This window comes from Erithacus rubecula, assembly GCF_903797595.1.
Source record: "Erithacus rubecula genome assembly, chromosome: 8".
Taxonomy (NCBI): domain Eukaryota; kingdom Metazoa; phylum Chordata; class Aves; order Passeriformes; family Muscicapidae; genus Erithacus; species Erithacus rubecula.
The window spans coordinates 18,509,282-18,526,204 of record NC_136659.1 but is presented as its reverse complement, the minus strand read 5'-3'; the positions used below and the strand labels follow the sequence as shown (position 1 = coordinate 18,526,204).

Sequence of the window (16,923 nt, the reverse complement as noted above, 5' to 3'; positions counted from 1 at the left end):
GGTCTCTTATCAACTACCTTTAAAACACAACAACCTCCCTTGCAAAAATGCCCTGAAGGAATGTACAAGTTCACTCTGGAATCCCAGGCCCTCTCCCTGAATTTTGCCCTACAAAGCAACATTTTCATATGAGATTAGCAGTTAAAGCTCAACATATAACCCAACATTTATCAATTGCAATTACTATGCAAAACAATTACTTCATCTTCTTGTATATTTAGTATTTTATGGCTATCAAAAATATTAATAGTCACTTAAAAAATAATTTACAACATAGAATCAAATCTGCATCCACATGATAAGGATTTTTAATGAAACACACTTATAAACAAGCAATATGAGCAATTTGTATATTATTTCTAAATAATAACTAGCTAAAAAACTTTCAAACACTATGTTATGACAATAATTTATTTTACCTATCTTGTATTAAGGTCTTACAGTTAAACATACCCTTACAGTGATTTAAATGAGGTGATAACACTGATAAACCTTTTTAAAAGCAGTATAAACACAGCAGTTTTTGCACAGTACCAGAAATGGTAACTGAATGTTAACAGAAAACCTGCAAGTCACAATTCTGCTACTCTCTATAACAACTACACCTAGGTCACCTAGCTCTGAAACACCTACAAATATTATGAAAGACTAATACTTCAATTGTCACTGTTTTTTATGATCTTTACAACAAAGAAAATTACCTAGCAGATAATTATGTAAATTCATTTTTAAAAAACAATCTTTGAAAATCAGTAATATGAAAGAAGTAAAAGTGATCTGCAGTATCAAGGGCACTTCTCACAAAGGTTCTAAAAAGCTTGTGTTTCATCTGTGAGCAAAAACAATTCTAACTTTGATAAAGGAGAAAGTAATCAGGGGAAAAAATACATGATTAAGAAGTTACTGCTACAAATACCCAGGAGAAATAACCAGAATGACAGAAAAATAACCATATCAGCAATAATCAGATTTGGTATATTCTATGCAATGTGAGCCTGCAGCACCTGGGTTTCAGCAAGAGCAGAAACTGTCAGAAAACAAGAGGTATTCACTGGTTTCTTGGTGTTATTTGAAGCCTCAATTCACTGAAGAATTAGTCATTAGTAATTTTATGGAAGGTTTTTTTTTCAATAAATTTTTGTGGTGTTTTATAAATGGTAAAGCAGCTCATTATTCAGATCAGATATTTGTAATATCAGTCAGATATTACAAAAAAATAACAGTAATGAGATAATTTCCATAGAAATTCAGATTTACTCTGACAAACACTGAAATAGGAAGGAAATAAACATTGAGCTTAAAAACTAGTGATACAGTAATCGGTCTTCGTTTTCATGCTTAGAATTTGCTAATAAAACAGAATTTGCGTGACTTTTGAAAGTTTCAGAAATTACTGAATTTTTGGTGTTGCTCTACTGTTACTAAAATTCAGTTTCAGTCTTCTGACTGTGATTAAAGCACTGCTAAAATACAGGCTCAAAAATGCATGGCAGACCTTAGGAATCTCTGTGCACTAACAAATATAATTTTGAAAGGTAAAATCTGTTTCAGCTGCTTAATATTCAGGAAAACACCAAAGAAATAAAAAATATATTTTATTTGCTTTAATATAAACCAATGTAATACTGAAATTGCACAGAAAAGATCAGAAACATGCTTGGAAAAATGTAGACCAAAGCACTATTTCTAAACTTCTTGTTATAATTACTATCCTGGGGCTTCATGCTAACTTGATTACTTGAATTTATATTTTTCTCTGTGTCTGGGATTCTCTTCTAAGACACTGTCAGTGGATGTTTCAGATTCAGAATTTGCCTAGGTAAAACAAGAAGGCTTATGTTACTAGCTCTGGGAAAGCTTCTTGCAGAAAGATTGTCAGGTAGTCATTTTCCACTGGAATAGAACAACATAGTGATTTTATCAGAGGAAAGATTGAGCACATTACTAACTAAACAAAATACCTTTATTCACTTTTAATTTATTAAAAATAACTGCATCATCTACCACTATTCACCTTATTTTGCTGCATCAGTTGTTGCCTGCATATGAATGAATAATCCTATGGTAGACCACTGCTAAAGACAAACCCCACTGCCACTAGAGAATGGTAGTCTACATTCTCACCACTAATGAGTGTTACTCAATGTCACATTAAGTCATAGAGAATTCCAGCAGAAGAGAGAGAAGTTAATAGCATCACACATTTCACAGCACAATGCTTTAACCCATAGGGCTACCACCTTCAACAGGAAGGTACCACTACACCCTCCCAACCTCCACAGGGATTCATTTTGTGTAGAAACATTTAGTTTCAGAATTAAAGCTAAAATTCAATCCTTTTGTTTTAAAACCAGAATATTATGTATGACTTGGAATGAAAACAGCCTTACTCTTCACCCCTCTGCATTACTTTTCACTCCTTGCAGCTCCTTCCTGAGCAGTTCCAGTCCTTTGTATTCTCTTCATATACTTTCTAGCTGCCTTTATTTTAACCTTGAAGTCCCTCATACTTTTAATTCTGACTACACATCTGAATTACATTTGTCATCCACAGATTAAGGGCCATGACTGCTCATTCTGACTACACAGAATAGGCCAAAACCTCTCATTCTTTCTTTCTTCCTTGTGCTCATGATGTCTTTGAGAACTGCTAACATTTCGTTAGCACGTAAGATTGAATGAAGAATTTAAAGTAATGAGGAATGTATTAAGCCCAGAGCAGATTGTACCACTCTCAAACTGTCCACTCAGAAATCAAACTTACACTGCTGCAATTACTTTACACTTTAGGAATCAACACTCTCAACAGATTTATTTGCATCTAAAAGAGTAATGCTCTTCAAGGCAATATTTTTTTCAACTGAACAGTTACATTTGTAATGCATCTTCAGTATTTCAATAAGTAAGTGCAAACAGACTGTACATCTTTGCCACACAAAATTTACAAATAGAAAAATAAGTGAAAAGCTCCTTTTTTTCCCTTTCTGGCTTCCAAAAAAGAGTACTCTCCCATTTGGCCCCTAAACAGAGCAGCCCACTCTAGAGGCCATGCAGGTAAAAGAATCCAGAAGAATCATCTTCCATCCACTTTGATGTCAGATTTTTGCCTAGCTAATTACATGTCAAACGGCCTAAGGTTTTGGAGTGCTCAAGGAGGGAAGGCTGAACCTCTGGAAATTCCTTCTCTGTTTCTCCTCACTAATGTAGAAAGAAGCAAAATTCAAAGTTTAGAAATAACCTTAGCTTATTTTCAAATAATGCCCTATGATACTGAAAAGCAAATTTCTGCTAGCAATTACAATAGGAGAATGAACAAATATTATTTAATAGTTAAGAAAAATATAGTCTAATGAAATTATGCTTTCATATATCTCAGCATGATATTCAACCTTTAGTCTTTCTACACTCCTTAAACTTCATTAGATTTAATACAAAGTCTTCAGATTTTAAAAAACCACAGACCACACAAACATCTATAGGTCTTACACAAAGCAGTAAAAGATTTACCTCCAGTTTTTAAGCCCTTGCAAAACAAAACATATTTTGTACATACATATCTCTAAATTAGATTAAAGAAATAATTTTTGCTGACAATATCAACAAAAAGACAGTAAAAATTCACATGACTGCAAGACTTTTATAGACAGATTGATAGGCAGACAGAAGATTAGTCAAGGGACAATCTGACGCAGAAAAACTGAAGTCCCAGATATACAGTTAAAAGGGATATGCAGGATTTCTTCTACTGAATTATCATCCAATTACATATTACAAGATTATTACTAGTGAAATAACATCTACAGACTCAGCAGCTGATTAAGAACTCCTTGTGCCTTGCACGGTAAAATCATGTAACAAAAAGGGCCATGCCCTGGACACTTTGCAGCATAAAGACAACAGCTCTCTAACTCCCAGGGGTGCACTGATGTCAAGAGTTCAGTTGGGTCTGTTCTTCCATTCACCAACACATATTCCTATTCTATTTTTAATCTATTAGCACTCAAAAAAAGTAACAATACATGAGAGGCCCACCCTGTTTTGCTGGTGTGTTTATTAGACAGTACAAGAAACAAGGTGCATGTCTCATTATTTGGGGGTAGGAGGCAAGGGGCAGTGGTAGAAATGATAAAGGACTGAACATGAAGCAAAAGGTCTGGTTCTTCACCAGTACCAGCTGGACTTATTTTGGAGTAAACCACATTCTGTGTTCAGCACAATGATGGGTATCAAACTATTTAACAATTTCTACCCTGACAGGTAAAATCCAATACCTCCATTTGAAATTTTTACTCCCCGATTTTTTTTTTTAAAGTATTTTAAAATTCAATAACAAAAGTGAAAATATAGTCCTTCATTATGGACTTAGTTAGAAACACTACTGTGTTTCTCTACAGCATCAGCATATTTTTATGTTTGCCTTTACTTGCCAAGCAGGAAAAAAACCCAGCAAAATCCACATTATATTCTATGCTTTATGTCTGCATGTACTTGCACATACAGATACTTATCAACTAAAGCAATTGTTAAAACGAAAACATCAAATATCATTTTAATAGTGCTCACATGCAAAATCTTTGATAAAAATACTTAAAATCATTTTATTCAATGTATAACTATTTGTTTTCAGTTGATACAGTTATAAAAGGACTATAGATTAATTTATGCTAATGCCACAACATAAATCCAAGAATTAAAGAAATTCAGGATTTTAATCTACTGAAAGCTTTCCTGTAAAGAAAAAAGAGTTCAGGTCTCCTGCAGACAACAGGTTCAAAGGAATGACACTGTAAATGCCTCCTAGCAACATTAAAGATATTCATAATCCTCATCTCCTCTACCTTACTGCAGTTTTATTAATTGAAAAAGCAGCAATTGCAAACAGCCTGATAAAAGTGGAAATTATTTATAATTAGTTCTTAACAAATCTATTCAATTTTATTTTATTGAAGTTTAAGCCTGAACCAATAGAGAGAATAATTTTTTTTATTTTTTTTATTTTTTTTTATATACCACATATGGACCTTCTAGTGAAAAACAAAAAAAAACAAATCTCCATTTTAGTTTTTTTTTTCTTAAGGCTCTGGTTTTCCAAAAAAAATAACAATGGTTTCCACATTACCACTTTCAAACCAATTTTTCTAGGGGAAAAAAATAAAAAGACACTCAATCTTTTAAAATTATTCACATTCATCCTAAATGTAAAAAACCCAACTTTCTAAATTTAAAACCATGACAGTTTATTATCATACATGCTCACAAACAGTACATATCCCTATTATGTATCTTTTTCATCATACAGTACTACAAACAAATAATAAAAATTAGGTTACTTTATAATCTTGCTTTAACTCACTTTTTTTAAGCAATAAATAAGCTTTTCCTATCTTTTTAGTCCCATAACAAGGCAGGAATAAGAAATAATCCTTTTAAGCAAGGACTAATTCTAATAGACAGGAGGTGATACTCCTTCCTACTGATAAAGTAAATATTCTTTAAATTGAACAGACCAGGTTCCTTCTTTCATTTAAGTCACTGACAAATTTCTTGTACTCCAGTGATAACTGAGGGTAAGCCATTAATTTTACTTGGACACCTTCTTTAATCTAAACTGTATATAAAGTACTTTCCAGGAGGACACTAACAAAAACTATTTGTACTCCTTAGAGATTTTAGTAAAATTATTAGCTGTATGGCCAAATTCAAGAGAACTAATACTTGCAGTGCTGCAGAAAGATTAGCCTTCTCAATATAAAAATATGTTTCAAACACTGCATGTGAAGAAAATGTTTTGCCTTCAATTGGATAACCCAACCTGTTGTCTTGACATTAGGTATCTTAATCCACATAAATCAGTTGTGATTGTGTTAGCTAGGGAAGTGAAGCAAGCACTGTGAATCTCTAGGGAAGTATACACATCCCAACTCTCCTAAATCTTAGCAGCTTCTTTTTCATTAATGGCACATTAAGTATGCAAAAATCTGTTCTAATTGACCATATGACATAAAGAGGAAGAAGAACATGCAAACACCATAGAAATAAAGACAGCCTCAGTTACTCACAGAAGGAAGCATCCCAAGCATTTTCATAAGAATGAACCTTGCTAATGGCCCCACGGCTGCTGTAGAATAACAATTGGGTAACAGAAGTTGGGGGGGAATATGACCAAAGAGGAAAATCTTCGAGACTGGGATGTATTTACAACTATACAGTGCATGGAAAGTAGGGGCGTGGAGGGGAGAGAGAGAAAAGTGCTTAAACAACTTAGAGAGAACATGTACAGTAAATATCACTGAGAAAGTCAGATATGCAGCAGCAGATGATAAAACAACACTCTTAGGAAGCTTTTATTGTTTTGAAACCTGTACTGTTTCAAAAATAAATTTTCCAACCAATGTGCAGTGGGTTTTTTTTCAAAATTAGACCCCATGCTGAGATGATGACCTGCATTCAATTCTGTCATGCTCCCCTGAAAGCTGATGAGTCATTGTAGCACTAGGAATCCGCCTCAGTAAGAGCCTTCCTGGGCAGTTTGTGACAGTGAAATTGTGTCAATGTTGTGTTTCTTTACTCTATCATTACTAGAATGAAAATGGCTATGCAGCATATAACTGTCAAATTACAAACCTTGCTATAATTTGATATTACAAGTTATTAAATAAAAATGAAACCTGCCATGCAAAAAATAAACTACTTTCCCTTACAGATAATAAACATGGTAACCACATAAAATGAAAGCTATTTCTGTCTTTGTACCACAGAACCCATATCCACAACAAAATTCTTTAGCATCATAGCAGCAGGACTCTAGATTTAAAAATAAAAATTAAAAAAACCCAAGGAATTTAAGCTGTGCCCCAAAGCTTCACAGGGCACTAGTAATTTTGCACAAATTCCAAAAAGTGCAACAGTTACTCATTGCAAACTAAACGCGTAGGAACATGGTTAAAAAAGCAGGACAGAAGTGTCAGTACAGAATGGATAGAACACATGCCACACATGCCTAGATAGGCATTCTTATGCTGCTTACTACTGCCCAAGAGTTTGGGAAGTACATATATTCCTTTGGATGCATTGACACATCACATTTCCCCCTTGCTCAGTAGTGACTCTGTTTCAGTTAGCAGCTAATGGCTGATCACTCCTTATCAAGCCTCCTGAAATTCCATATGTCAATGCAGGCCTGAGTAAATGGTGGACCATAAAATCATAGAATGCCTTGAGTCTGAAGGGACCTTAAAGATCATCTAGTTCCACACCTCCTGCCAGGATCACCTGAACTGAAACAACAATGTGGACTGATGTGCTCCACAAAATAGTTTTCTCTTAAACGACCTAAATATTCCCAATGGAAGCATTTTACCTATAATTTCCTTAAGCATCCAAACTCTCTAACTCCCAGATTTACTCACCCATTTTGACCTTTTAAGGATGCTTGATTCTGCTGTGACTTCCCTTCATTAGAGGCTGCTGGGCATAATATTTTAAATAATTAAATTACATTAGCTAGCTAGTCTAAGCATATTCCAGAGACAGAGGTTAATAGTAGGGAAGAACTTCTCTAGCTGGTATAGCTGCTTAAGCCCTATGCTTCCTACGTGCTTGGAAACAGAAAAGTACATGTACTGCACCCTATGTCCTTGCATCCAGAAGCAAGCACAAAAAACTCCAGGAAAGGCATGCACTGTCTCCCAAGTATCTCAATGGTAACACAAAACATACAATTCACATTGCTCAGAGGACTGCAAGTATTTGCCTACAGGTCTGCAACCTTTAACTTGTAATCTCCTCCTCACAGCAATACTGTTCCATTCAGTCTTTCACAATGTCTGCTCGGATAAGATTGCAAGCACACCTGTTATATTGCTGTCCAGAGAGCCAATATCTCCACACAGGCTGCTTAAAGACTAGATTTTTCCCTTTAACAGGGTGATTATTTGGGCCTCTCCCTTCCTCTACTGTCTTACAGAACTCAAGTCTCTGAGAGTTCTTAACTCCTATTAGAAAAAGTTACATAGGCCAAGAATTAAAAAGTTGTCTACTCAAGACAACTTTACAAAAGGCTTTCCAGCAGCACTAACACTTGTTCATTCTTGCCCTGGTAGGACTACTCTCGTTACCAGCATGGTCAGGTTTTTAGCAGTAGCATTAGACAGTGGTTGCATGGCCAGACTGATTTACCATAGGAAAATGGAGTGTCTCTTTCTCACCCTCTTTCCAACATCTGTCCTTGTACATGATGCCAAGGTTCCCTTTCTTTTCTGAACTCCAGTAACTACCAGGGCTTTCTTTCTTCATGCTGCTTAAGATCCCTAGGCCATAATTGCATAGGTTTGGTTTATTTTTCCCACAGGTTTCCAAGTGAAAGCATCTCAGAGAAGGTCCAGTGAACAGTGGCACAAAGGTACCAACAACTCAAGGTTGTCAGCAACATGGGCATGGGACATTGGAATAGAGAAGGAAGATGAATGTGAGCATCCTGCTCTCAGGAGCAGTGAACTAGCTGTCCATAGGGCTCATCACTTCTCATGAAACTGTACCCTTAGATGACAAGGTAAGATAAGGGGTTGATCAGATCAAAATGGATACTGAATGATATGAACTTTCCATGGTAGATTTCCTTCTTTAGGACAAATCTGGGAAGGGTTATTCACATATGTCTGTATTCCAGTTCTGCAGACCTCATGCTTCCTCAAAGTAAACTGAACTTTCTATGGTATATTTATTTGAGTTGATAATGTGCACCATGGTTTCTGAAGATAAAAACCATTACCTAGATTCTAAATGCACCACTGAATGTATCAGTTCCTGGGATATCTTTGTGGGCTATGCCTTCTCTTTTTAATTTTTTTTTTAAAGATACCACAGAACACAAATAAAGCCCCAGCCTTCTTGGTCCATAAAAGCATAACCTTGCAATCCCCATAAAAGGTAATTCCAATTCCCCATTCTCTGGCTTGACTCAGCAGGGTGTAGTATCATGACCTGGCTGTGCAGGAAAATAATTGGGCAGACATGCTGTTGCTGTAAACAGTGGCCTTTTGCTGAAGATCTGGCTTCTTGATTGTAAAACAAAGGCAATAAAATAGAACAGGTCATAGAAATAGAACCATTTCAGTCAACTTTTATATGTCGTTTTGCTAATCCAAAACAAAACTTGTAACAGTGATCCTTTGATCTCTAATCCACTTTAAGCATTGCAAAACAAAGAAAACATTAAAACCCCTGGAACCAACAGTAAAAGCTTAAGGAATATATGAAAGGCTATCCAGTTCATTTAACAATTCTATACTTATGCATTAAACAATTTTTTTTTTCAACTGTTATATAAATGCACTGTGTCAAGGGAAAAAAAGCTGCTAAGAAAATGAACATTATCACAACAAAATTGACTTCAAAATGGAGCTCAAGCAATAAAAAGCTATTTAAAGAGATGTTTACTCTTCACTGAATCAAATTTTCTGTCTCAGTTCAGTACAACTCAGGGTAATTTCTTTGAAATTAAAGGAATTACACTGCAATGACTCAGAAGAAACCATTTTATTCTTTCATCCAGAAGAAGTTCAAGGTATTTTTAAGAATAGCATATTATTAACAAATTATATAAATTTTCATTTTTAATAATTAAAAAACAGCTCTTTTATCTGCCACATTCAGTATAAACTATTAAAAAGAAACTGACAAACTATGATTATCCCCCTAGTTAGACAAAGTGGAATAAAAACATCCACTACCTTTTAAATAGAAGTCAACCTACAGATCCTTAGTTAGAAGGGACCTTTAATGTTTTTCAACAATGACAACTTCTAGAAAGTGTAACTTCCTTTGAAACATCCAAAGTACTACATGGTTCGAGTATGTTTTAAAGCAGATCTCTGAAAGCTCTACAAAGATACAACTTCCACTTATAAAAAAGTGATAGTACAGTGTGATTCAAGTTACATATCTATATATTTCTATCTGAAAAATTATCACAACCACTCAGATCTAAAAATAAGTATTGCAGAAGACTGAATAGATCCAATAATAGAGAAAATAAACTACATCTACAATGTGCCTGCTTACTCCTCAAATAAAACGAAGAGTATTCAGATGCAGAAGCACCTCCAGGTTTAGCATTAAAGAAGGAGAAGTTAAGAGTGCAAGAAGGTGCATGGAGGGGAAAGGCTCCAAAGAGTACAAGTGATTTCATGTCAACCTAGGAAGCACAAAAGGAAAAGAATTAAAAGGCTGCAATGAAATTGCAGTTCTACCTTTCCCCCAAATGAATCTTTGCTATTTCCTGCAAAACACATGGCAAGTAAATCTGGATTAAAGTAGGATTTCATTGCTCAAATTTCCAATCAGCTCAATTTATGAAAGAAGGTTTTGGTTTGTCTTACAGGGAAATAGAAGCATCACACACACCACACATTTATCTTAGTTTAAATCTCCTTGGATGCTCTGCCTCTGTTTGTCTTCACTCCTCTAGCTTAATTATTTACTGTAATTCTAGCATTTGGCATAGACCCTAAATCTAACCAGTGCTTTCAATATTTAACTAAAATTCTGGGGTTTGACCCATTCTTTGCTTTAGCTGATTACTTTGCAAATACCTGATATGCTTTACTGAACAGAATACAGAAAAAGAGTGAATTATTAAGAAAATTCAAAAAATATACTAGAAGTGGGCTATTCATTAAAAAGAACCAGGAAAAAAAGCCCCAAACTCCTGTTAATGCACAGAAAAACTCATTACAATGTGAAAAGACTATAATGTGTTTCACTGACAGATACTTCTAAATTGTCAGGCATCAAGAGGTCAACCAGTTTAAAACAGGTAGATGGACACTCAGTGCAATTTTTGCTCTTGATTTTGTGTGAGTACAAGAGAAACCAAGAAAATTGTACTAGCGCAGGATTATGAACAGTGAAATGCACAAAACCCAGGAAATTGTATGTCAGGATTGCATTGGTATATTCATACTTCTTGCCATCCTTTTTCCCTTCTCATTACTTCCAAATCCTCAGTCCCCAGTACTCAAGTCTTCAAACTCTAGGTCTTAGCAGGGGTAGAATCTTACAGAGAGGTTTCTCTGTCATTCAAAAGTGTGCAGTGCTGTACAAGGAAGTATGGATAGTGACTCTGACCTGTTGCCCAAAGCAATGTCACTGTACATCATCCTACAGACAAATTAAAGTTTTGAGTGAACACAATGTCTAAAAAACACTGAATTATTAATTTGGAGATTGAACTCCTACAGTGCTTTATGGAAAAGCATATTTCTCCATGACTTCCAGAAAGAACTACTGTACCTCTTCTCTACTTGGTCTGACCATACTTATTTCTTAATGGCTTGCCACACATCATGCAAATGTTCATTCTGAATTCTGTGATATCTTATCACTACCTCTGCATTCATTATTAGAATAGCCTTCATTCTCAGACTAATAGGGACCTCATAATGGTAACAAATTTTAGTCATATTTGCCTGGGATGCATCAAGCTGATGATTTATCATTGCAGAGATTCAGTATACAAACCCAATTTGGTGAACTAACATCTACCCATTGTCTCTAGTTTTATGAACTGAGTGTGAAGCACTTTGATGTCCCTCAAAATAAACGTAAGCAATAGTCCCATGATGCTTCTGCTTGACACTACCTTCATTTAACTACTTTTTAGATTGCAGCTACACTTTTTTCTGACAACAATTACACCACAGGCATGAAGACCTATAGAGTAAAGGCTGGAGAAAAAGGCCCTGCGCTGCTGGCAGTTACAAAACACAGCATTTTTATTCTGTTTATGAGCACTATGTTTAGTCTCAGTAAAACTAGAATTAGGCAAATTGACAAAGAGTACTGTCATTTGAGCAAGTGATTTGGGGAAATTCTTCTAGAAACAACCATCTTATACTGGGGACACTCACATATTACCAACCAAAATCTCAGAATACATCAGTTAAGGACCTTTGGAAATACTGAGGATTAGGCAAGATAAAAGATTTTCACTGTTTTCCTTCTAAGGCTTGGGATTGCTTTCATGGTTCTCCAAATTTTCATTTTAAAATAAGTGTCTGACATGATCTCATCACTTAAGGAGCTGTAACATAAGGTTACCAAATATTTCACTATCATAATCATAGTATAGGCAAAACTAATATCCAGGTATTTTGCTAGTATCAGTCACCCATTACTAAAATTATACTGTTTGATTTCCACAGTTATACCACCGTGGAGGAAGGGGGGAGGGGAGAATGGGAGAAAGAGGGGGAGGAACATCATAAAAGTAAAAATTTTCTGTACTTCTACTACCTATGTATACTAGTTCAAAGCCTCTCTCTGCTTATTCTGTCATGTCATTTATCAGGTACGTTCTGGACAACCACAAGCAGCTGTAGAACAAAAAAAAAAATTTTTGATCTGCACTGCAGGTTCCATTCTATCCAATGTAAAATAATAGTACACAGGATTAATTCTGCCCAGTGTGACCTCTTTGGCTGGAGTTTTTGCAGGTCTCCAGCACATTAGCTATCTCTTATTTCCCTGTTCATAAGTGGGAGCTGCAAGCAGCAGTTGCTGTATAATTACTTAGTTGATTCTGTCTAAGGAGCTTAAACTAAGAGTTGAGCAAAGAAAGCAGATTAACAATTTGAACCCACACGTAATACACAGACACAGAACCAGCAGGACTGCAGGTCAATACGTGGGGTGAAGGAAATGCACTTCAGCCACTCTTGCTCCAACAAGACAGGTTTGATTGGCAACGCAAGGCAATTGAGGAGCGTGAGGAAGGGGCAGGCAGGGAGATGGGCTGCAGCACAGGCGGCGGGGGACTCGGCTGCTCCATGGCCAGCAGCAGATTAGCCCCGAGCAGCGGCATCCAGCCTGCCCGGCCAGTCACATGCTCCTCCATGTCGCCTAGCAACAGCAAAGCCCAGGGAAAAAGTTCTCCCTCTCTCAACTTCAAATCTGTGTCTGAGACCGACTGAGGGGAGCTTATTGTGCTCCAGACTAAGCATCTGTTTCTTTCTTATAGCCTTCTGAAAATGACTGCATATACCACACGTACACAAGCATGTCCATGAATAACCCCCAGCCCCCGGCCCGTCCTGTCTACGTGCAAGTGCTGCAGCCTGTGCACTCCTCACCAAAAACAACTCTAGGTACAATTTTAGTGGTCACCAAACCAGCTCTTGGAATGCAGGTGAACTCTGCTCTGTAAAACCACCCGTATTTCAGTAGCAAGAAAGGCACAAAGACCACAAACAAAAAATGCGAAAAGTCTGGGGTGATGATTTTTTTTCCCCTTATTCAAAGTCAGTAATCAGGACCCACAGAAAAACCTGCCTGCTTGCATTTCTGCAAAACCATGAGTTTAGATCATGGAGTTGCAAAGTCTGAGATGTCCCACAAAATCTAGCCACATTTGTGTGTTGCTATCTTACACAACTATGAAAAAAAAAGTTTGTACAAACCAGAAAGACAATCAAAGGAAGCATCCTAGGATAATTTAAAACCAAGATGAAGTGAAGTTAAAGAGTCGGTGGTGTTTGCAGTGCTTTTAAGGCACTACCCACTTTTCCACAACAGAAACCGACTTCATCAAATGACTCCTGGAAAGAGCCAACTGTCTCCCCTAGCTATCCGAAAAACCCTCTACTTTCAGGCACTTTGGTCTTTTTCTTATAAAAATCCTCTGAGGAGGGGTGTGCTCCTTGCGGTGCAATTCCCATTCCGGAGAGGCTGGAAGCATAGCGCTTACCTTGGCAACTGCCCTGCATTATGCATGCAGTGAATAGTATGAGCAGTTTGCAAGCAGTTGCTGCTCTTCCATCCATCCGATGGTGAGGTCCCATCTGGGCTGGGATGCTCCAGCTTCCTCAGAAGCTGCCTCCTGGACTCCGGGGTGCTGATCTGCACAGCAGCAGCACAAGGAGCCTGGTGTCTTTTTCTTATCCTGCTAGTAGCAAAAGAAAGGCGTGTTCGCCTGTTGAGACATCGCGTTTTCTATAAACTCCCACCCTCCAGACATTGCATAAAGCTCTTTATACCCAGCGGCCCCGGAACCAGCATGAGGGAATCAGGCACTGCTCCAGGCCCTGCAGCCACAGGCTGCCTCTGCCCCTCCTTCCACACTTCGCAGGATAGCCAAGATGCTTCCAAGACCCTGCACTTTGCTGACTTTGTATCAGAGTCCATTGGTGCTGTATTTAATGTGCTCATCTATTTTGAGTAGTTCTGGGAATTGCAGGTAGCAAGTGAAATATGTCACAGGTTTTAGTGTCCCATAGGCATGCTCCAAACATAAAAAAGTATTTTTGATTAAAAAATCCAGCATCTACCCACCAATGCAGAGGTAAAGCTTAGAACTTTGTACTCCTGACATAAATACAATGAAAGGAAAACTGCAGAGATGAAACTTTTGCACTTTCTTAGCAGATAAAACCAATTTGATAAAGTGCTTTGGCTGTGAATTCTCAAGATATCAGCTAGAGACACACTCCTTTAGTTCTAACTCTCCAACAGTGTGTGCAGCCCACAAAGAAATATCTCCTTGTGTTTCACTTCTGCCATTTCAGGAGCCATATACCCACTAACAACGGAAGAGCAGTAGGTAGGATCACAGGGAAAAGATAAAGACACACTAACACTTCAGGCTGGAATGCAGCCTTGGTAAAAAGGAAAAACATTTTGGAGGCTTTGCCTGCAGGATCAGAAACATCATATACAAAATGTGTTAAGTTAAATCATTATTTTGTTAGCATTAGTCAAAAATAGTCTTTCGTGTAGAAAATTTTGTTATGCCAAGCTGTTCTTTCTTCATATGTGTACACACATACACATGCCTGTCAACAGTGACTACTGTACATACATACCATGAGATGATAGGTCTATTTGTCTTCCAAGAGGGTCTGTAAGATTAATTTTAATGATATCCTTATAAATACCATATATCTTTTGCATTAGCATCATGCCATGCTCATTATATTGCAGTGGCTCTTTGCTGATACTGCAAAAGAACTTAAGCAGTATTTCAAACCTTAACTCGTTTTCTTTTTGCCATGGACTGCAATTTCAATAAAACAGTAGAGGTGTCTGTACTTCTCCTGCAGAAGTTGCACAGGAACATGTTGCTGCTTATTAGCAGACTGTGACTTCTCTCCAGGTCCTGTGGGACGCTAATCCCTCTAAACCTTTCCGTAAAGGCTTTCTATCTATCAAGATAGCAAAGAGGGGGGGTGGGGAGAGAAGATGTGGAGCATAGGCTTTTGCAAGGTTGTGATTTATGCAGGTTCAGGGCTGTTTGGTGTAGTGGTACGACACAGCACCGGGGTCAAGCCACAAGAAACACTGGGGGCAGATCAGAATATTCAATTAGCTTCCTGGCACCTCTGAATCACAAAGAGAGGATAAGATCTCTCCATCACAAGATCCAGAGCTGCCGGGGGAGGGGGAGACATGCCCTCTTCAAATCTCCCTCCTCCCTCCCACCCTCTCTCCTTTCACTGTAGGGGAATAGTGCCTGAAACATTCCTTTCTGCACGGAAGGTCTTTTCCTATTGTTGTTTTCTTTGTGTTTCAGTGTTGCCAACTTACTGGAATTCTTGTCGTGGTTTCACAGCAAGGCTCAGGCTGACCAAACGGAACCAGCTGCGTTTGTGTATGGGGCCGCTGCTGCTTTAATCTCCCAACAAGGCCGATGGGGAGGGAAGGAAGGGATCCTCAGAGAGGAGCAAGCAGATCTCTACAGATGGGTGCCTGCAAAGGCAACACACAGACTGACCGTACTTAATTAGAAGAGGAATTGTTTAAAGCAGTTCACAGTCCAGCAATACTCAGAGTGCTTGGGAGCTGCAACCCCAGGCTGGGAGCTATGTGTAGTCTTCTGTCACTGTGTTTGAAGTGACCTGGATGCAAGCTTTGAGAGGCACCTACCAGTTTCACCCCCTCACAGATGGCAGCCAGAAAATGTGCCCCTGCCCCATTCACCATCACCATTTCTACAAGTCTGTAGTTCCCATAGGTGAGAGGCTAGAAGGATTTTCCAACAGGAATGGTGGAAATGAGATGGACAGTGAGCATGTCATGTCCTTCCCACCCACTATTCTTTGCATTAACAAGAGAAAATTTACATTTAGAGACTTATAAACTGATAAACCCAGATATTTTACTACTGAATAATAGTAACGAAGGAGTCAGCACTGGACAATGCTATCCTCTATTTTCTTCATCTAAAATTTTCTCCTCTCACTTTACCATGTTGCCTCATCATCCAACTAAAGGGACCCTGCCCTGCTGGACAGCATTAAATGGGACTTCTTCAAGACTGGAGACTTCAAGAATAAAAACTCCTCAAGGCTTTCCCACACTACACCCAGAATTGCCCATGTGGGTGCAACACATCTCTTTCTCTCATCGTTCTGTTGGTTGTTCCTCTTGGCAGCACATTATTTCTGACCTAACTAGACCTAGGGACTTTTAGTTGATTATGCATGTTTAAGAAGATGGAGACTATGTCTGTTAGAAGGTTAGAGGGAGAAAACATGGACAATGCTGTTGTTCATTCAACTCCACTTTTGATTCAAAACACAGTTTCGGATGTCTTTTCTTGCCTGGTTTTTAGTTTAAGCAAGTACTCAGAAAAGCAGTTAAATTTAGCAGTGTAAAAAAAAAAAAAAAAAGCAGTGTCATTTAGAACTAACAATTACGCTGCTTACTTATTAAAGATACCTGCTAAGTAAGGAAGTTAAAAATTAAAAGGTTTCATTTTTGACCAAGGTTCAGTCTAAATTAGTGTCCAAACTCTTGCAGTTCTTCAGAGACAGATAGAAACATCAGGGTTGATGTATGACTTGATAAAGATAGAAAGCTGAGGATTAAGGAAAATAAAAAGACATATATACATTCACTATAGGAAAATGTGGGTCAGATCTGTAAATT

General features: G+C 37.6%; 1 protein-coding gene across 1 annotated transcript in view; it reads right to left on the bottom strand.

Annotated features, from left to right (window-relative positions):
• LRP2 (LDL receptor related protein 2) overlaps window positions 1-14,177 on the bottom strand; it is a 109,591-nt gene extending 95,414 nt beyond the window's left edge. Inside the window, 4 exon segments of the mRNA XM_079310628.1 lie at window positions 13,745-13,863; window positions 13,865-13,937; window positions 13,940-14,007; window positions 14,009-14,177. Coding sequence (XP_079166754.1) covers window positions 13,745-13,863; window positions 13,865-13,937; window positions 13,940-14,007; window positions 14,009-14,055 — 307 coding nt within the window. The 5' untranslated portion in view covers window positions 14,056-14,177.
• Window positions 14,178-16,923: the final 2,746 nt, after the last annotated feature.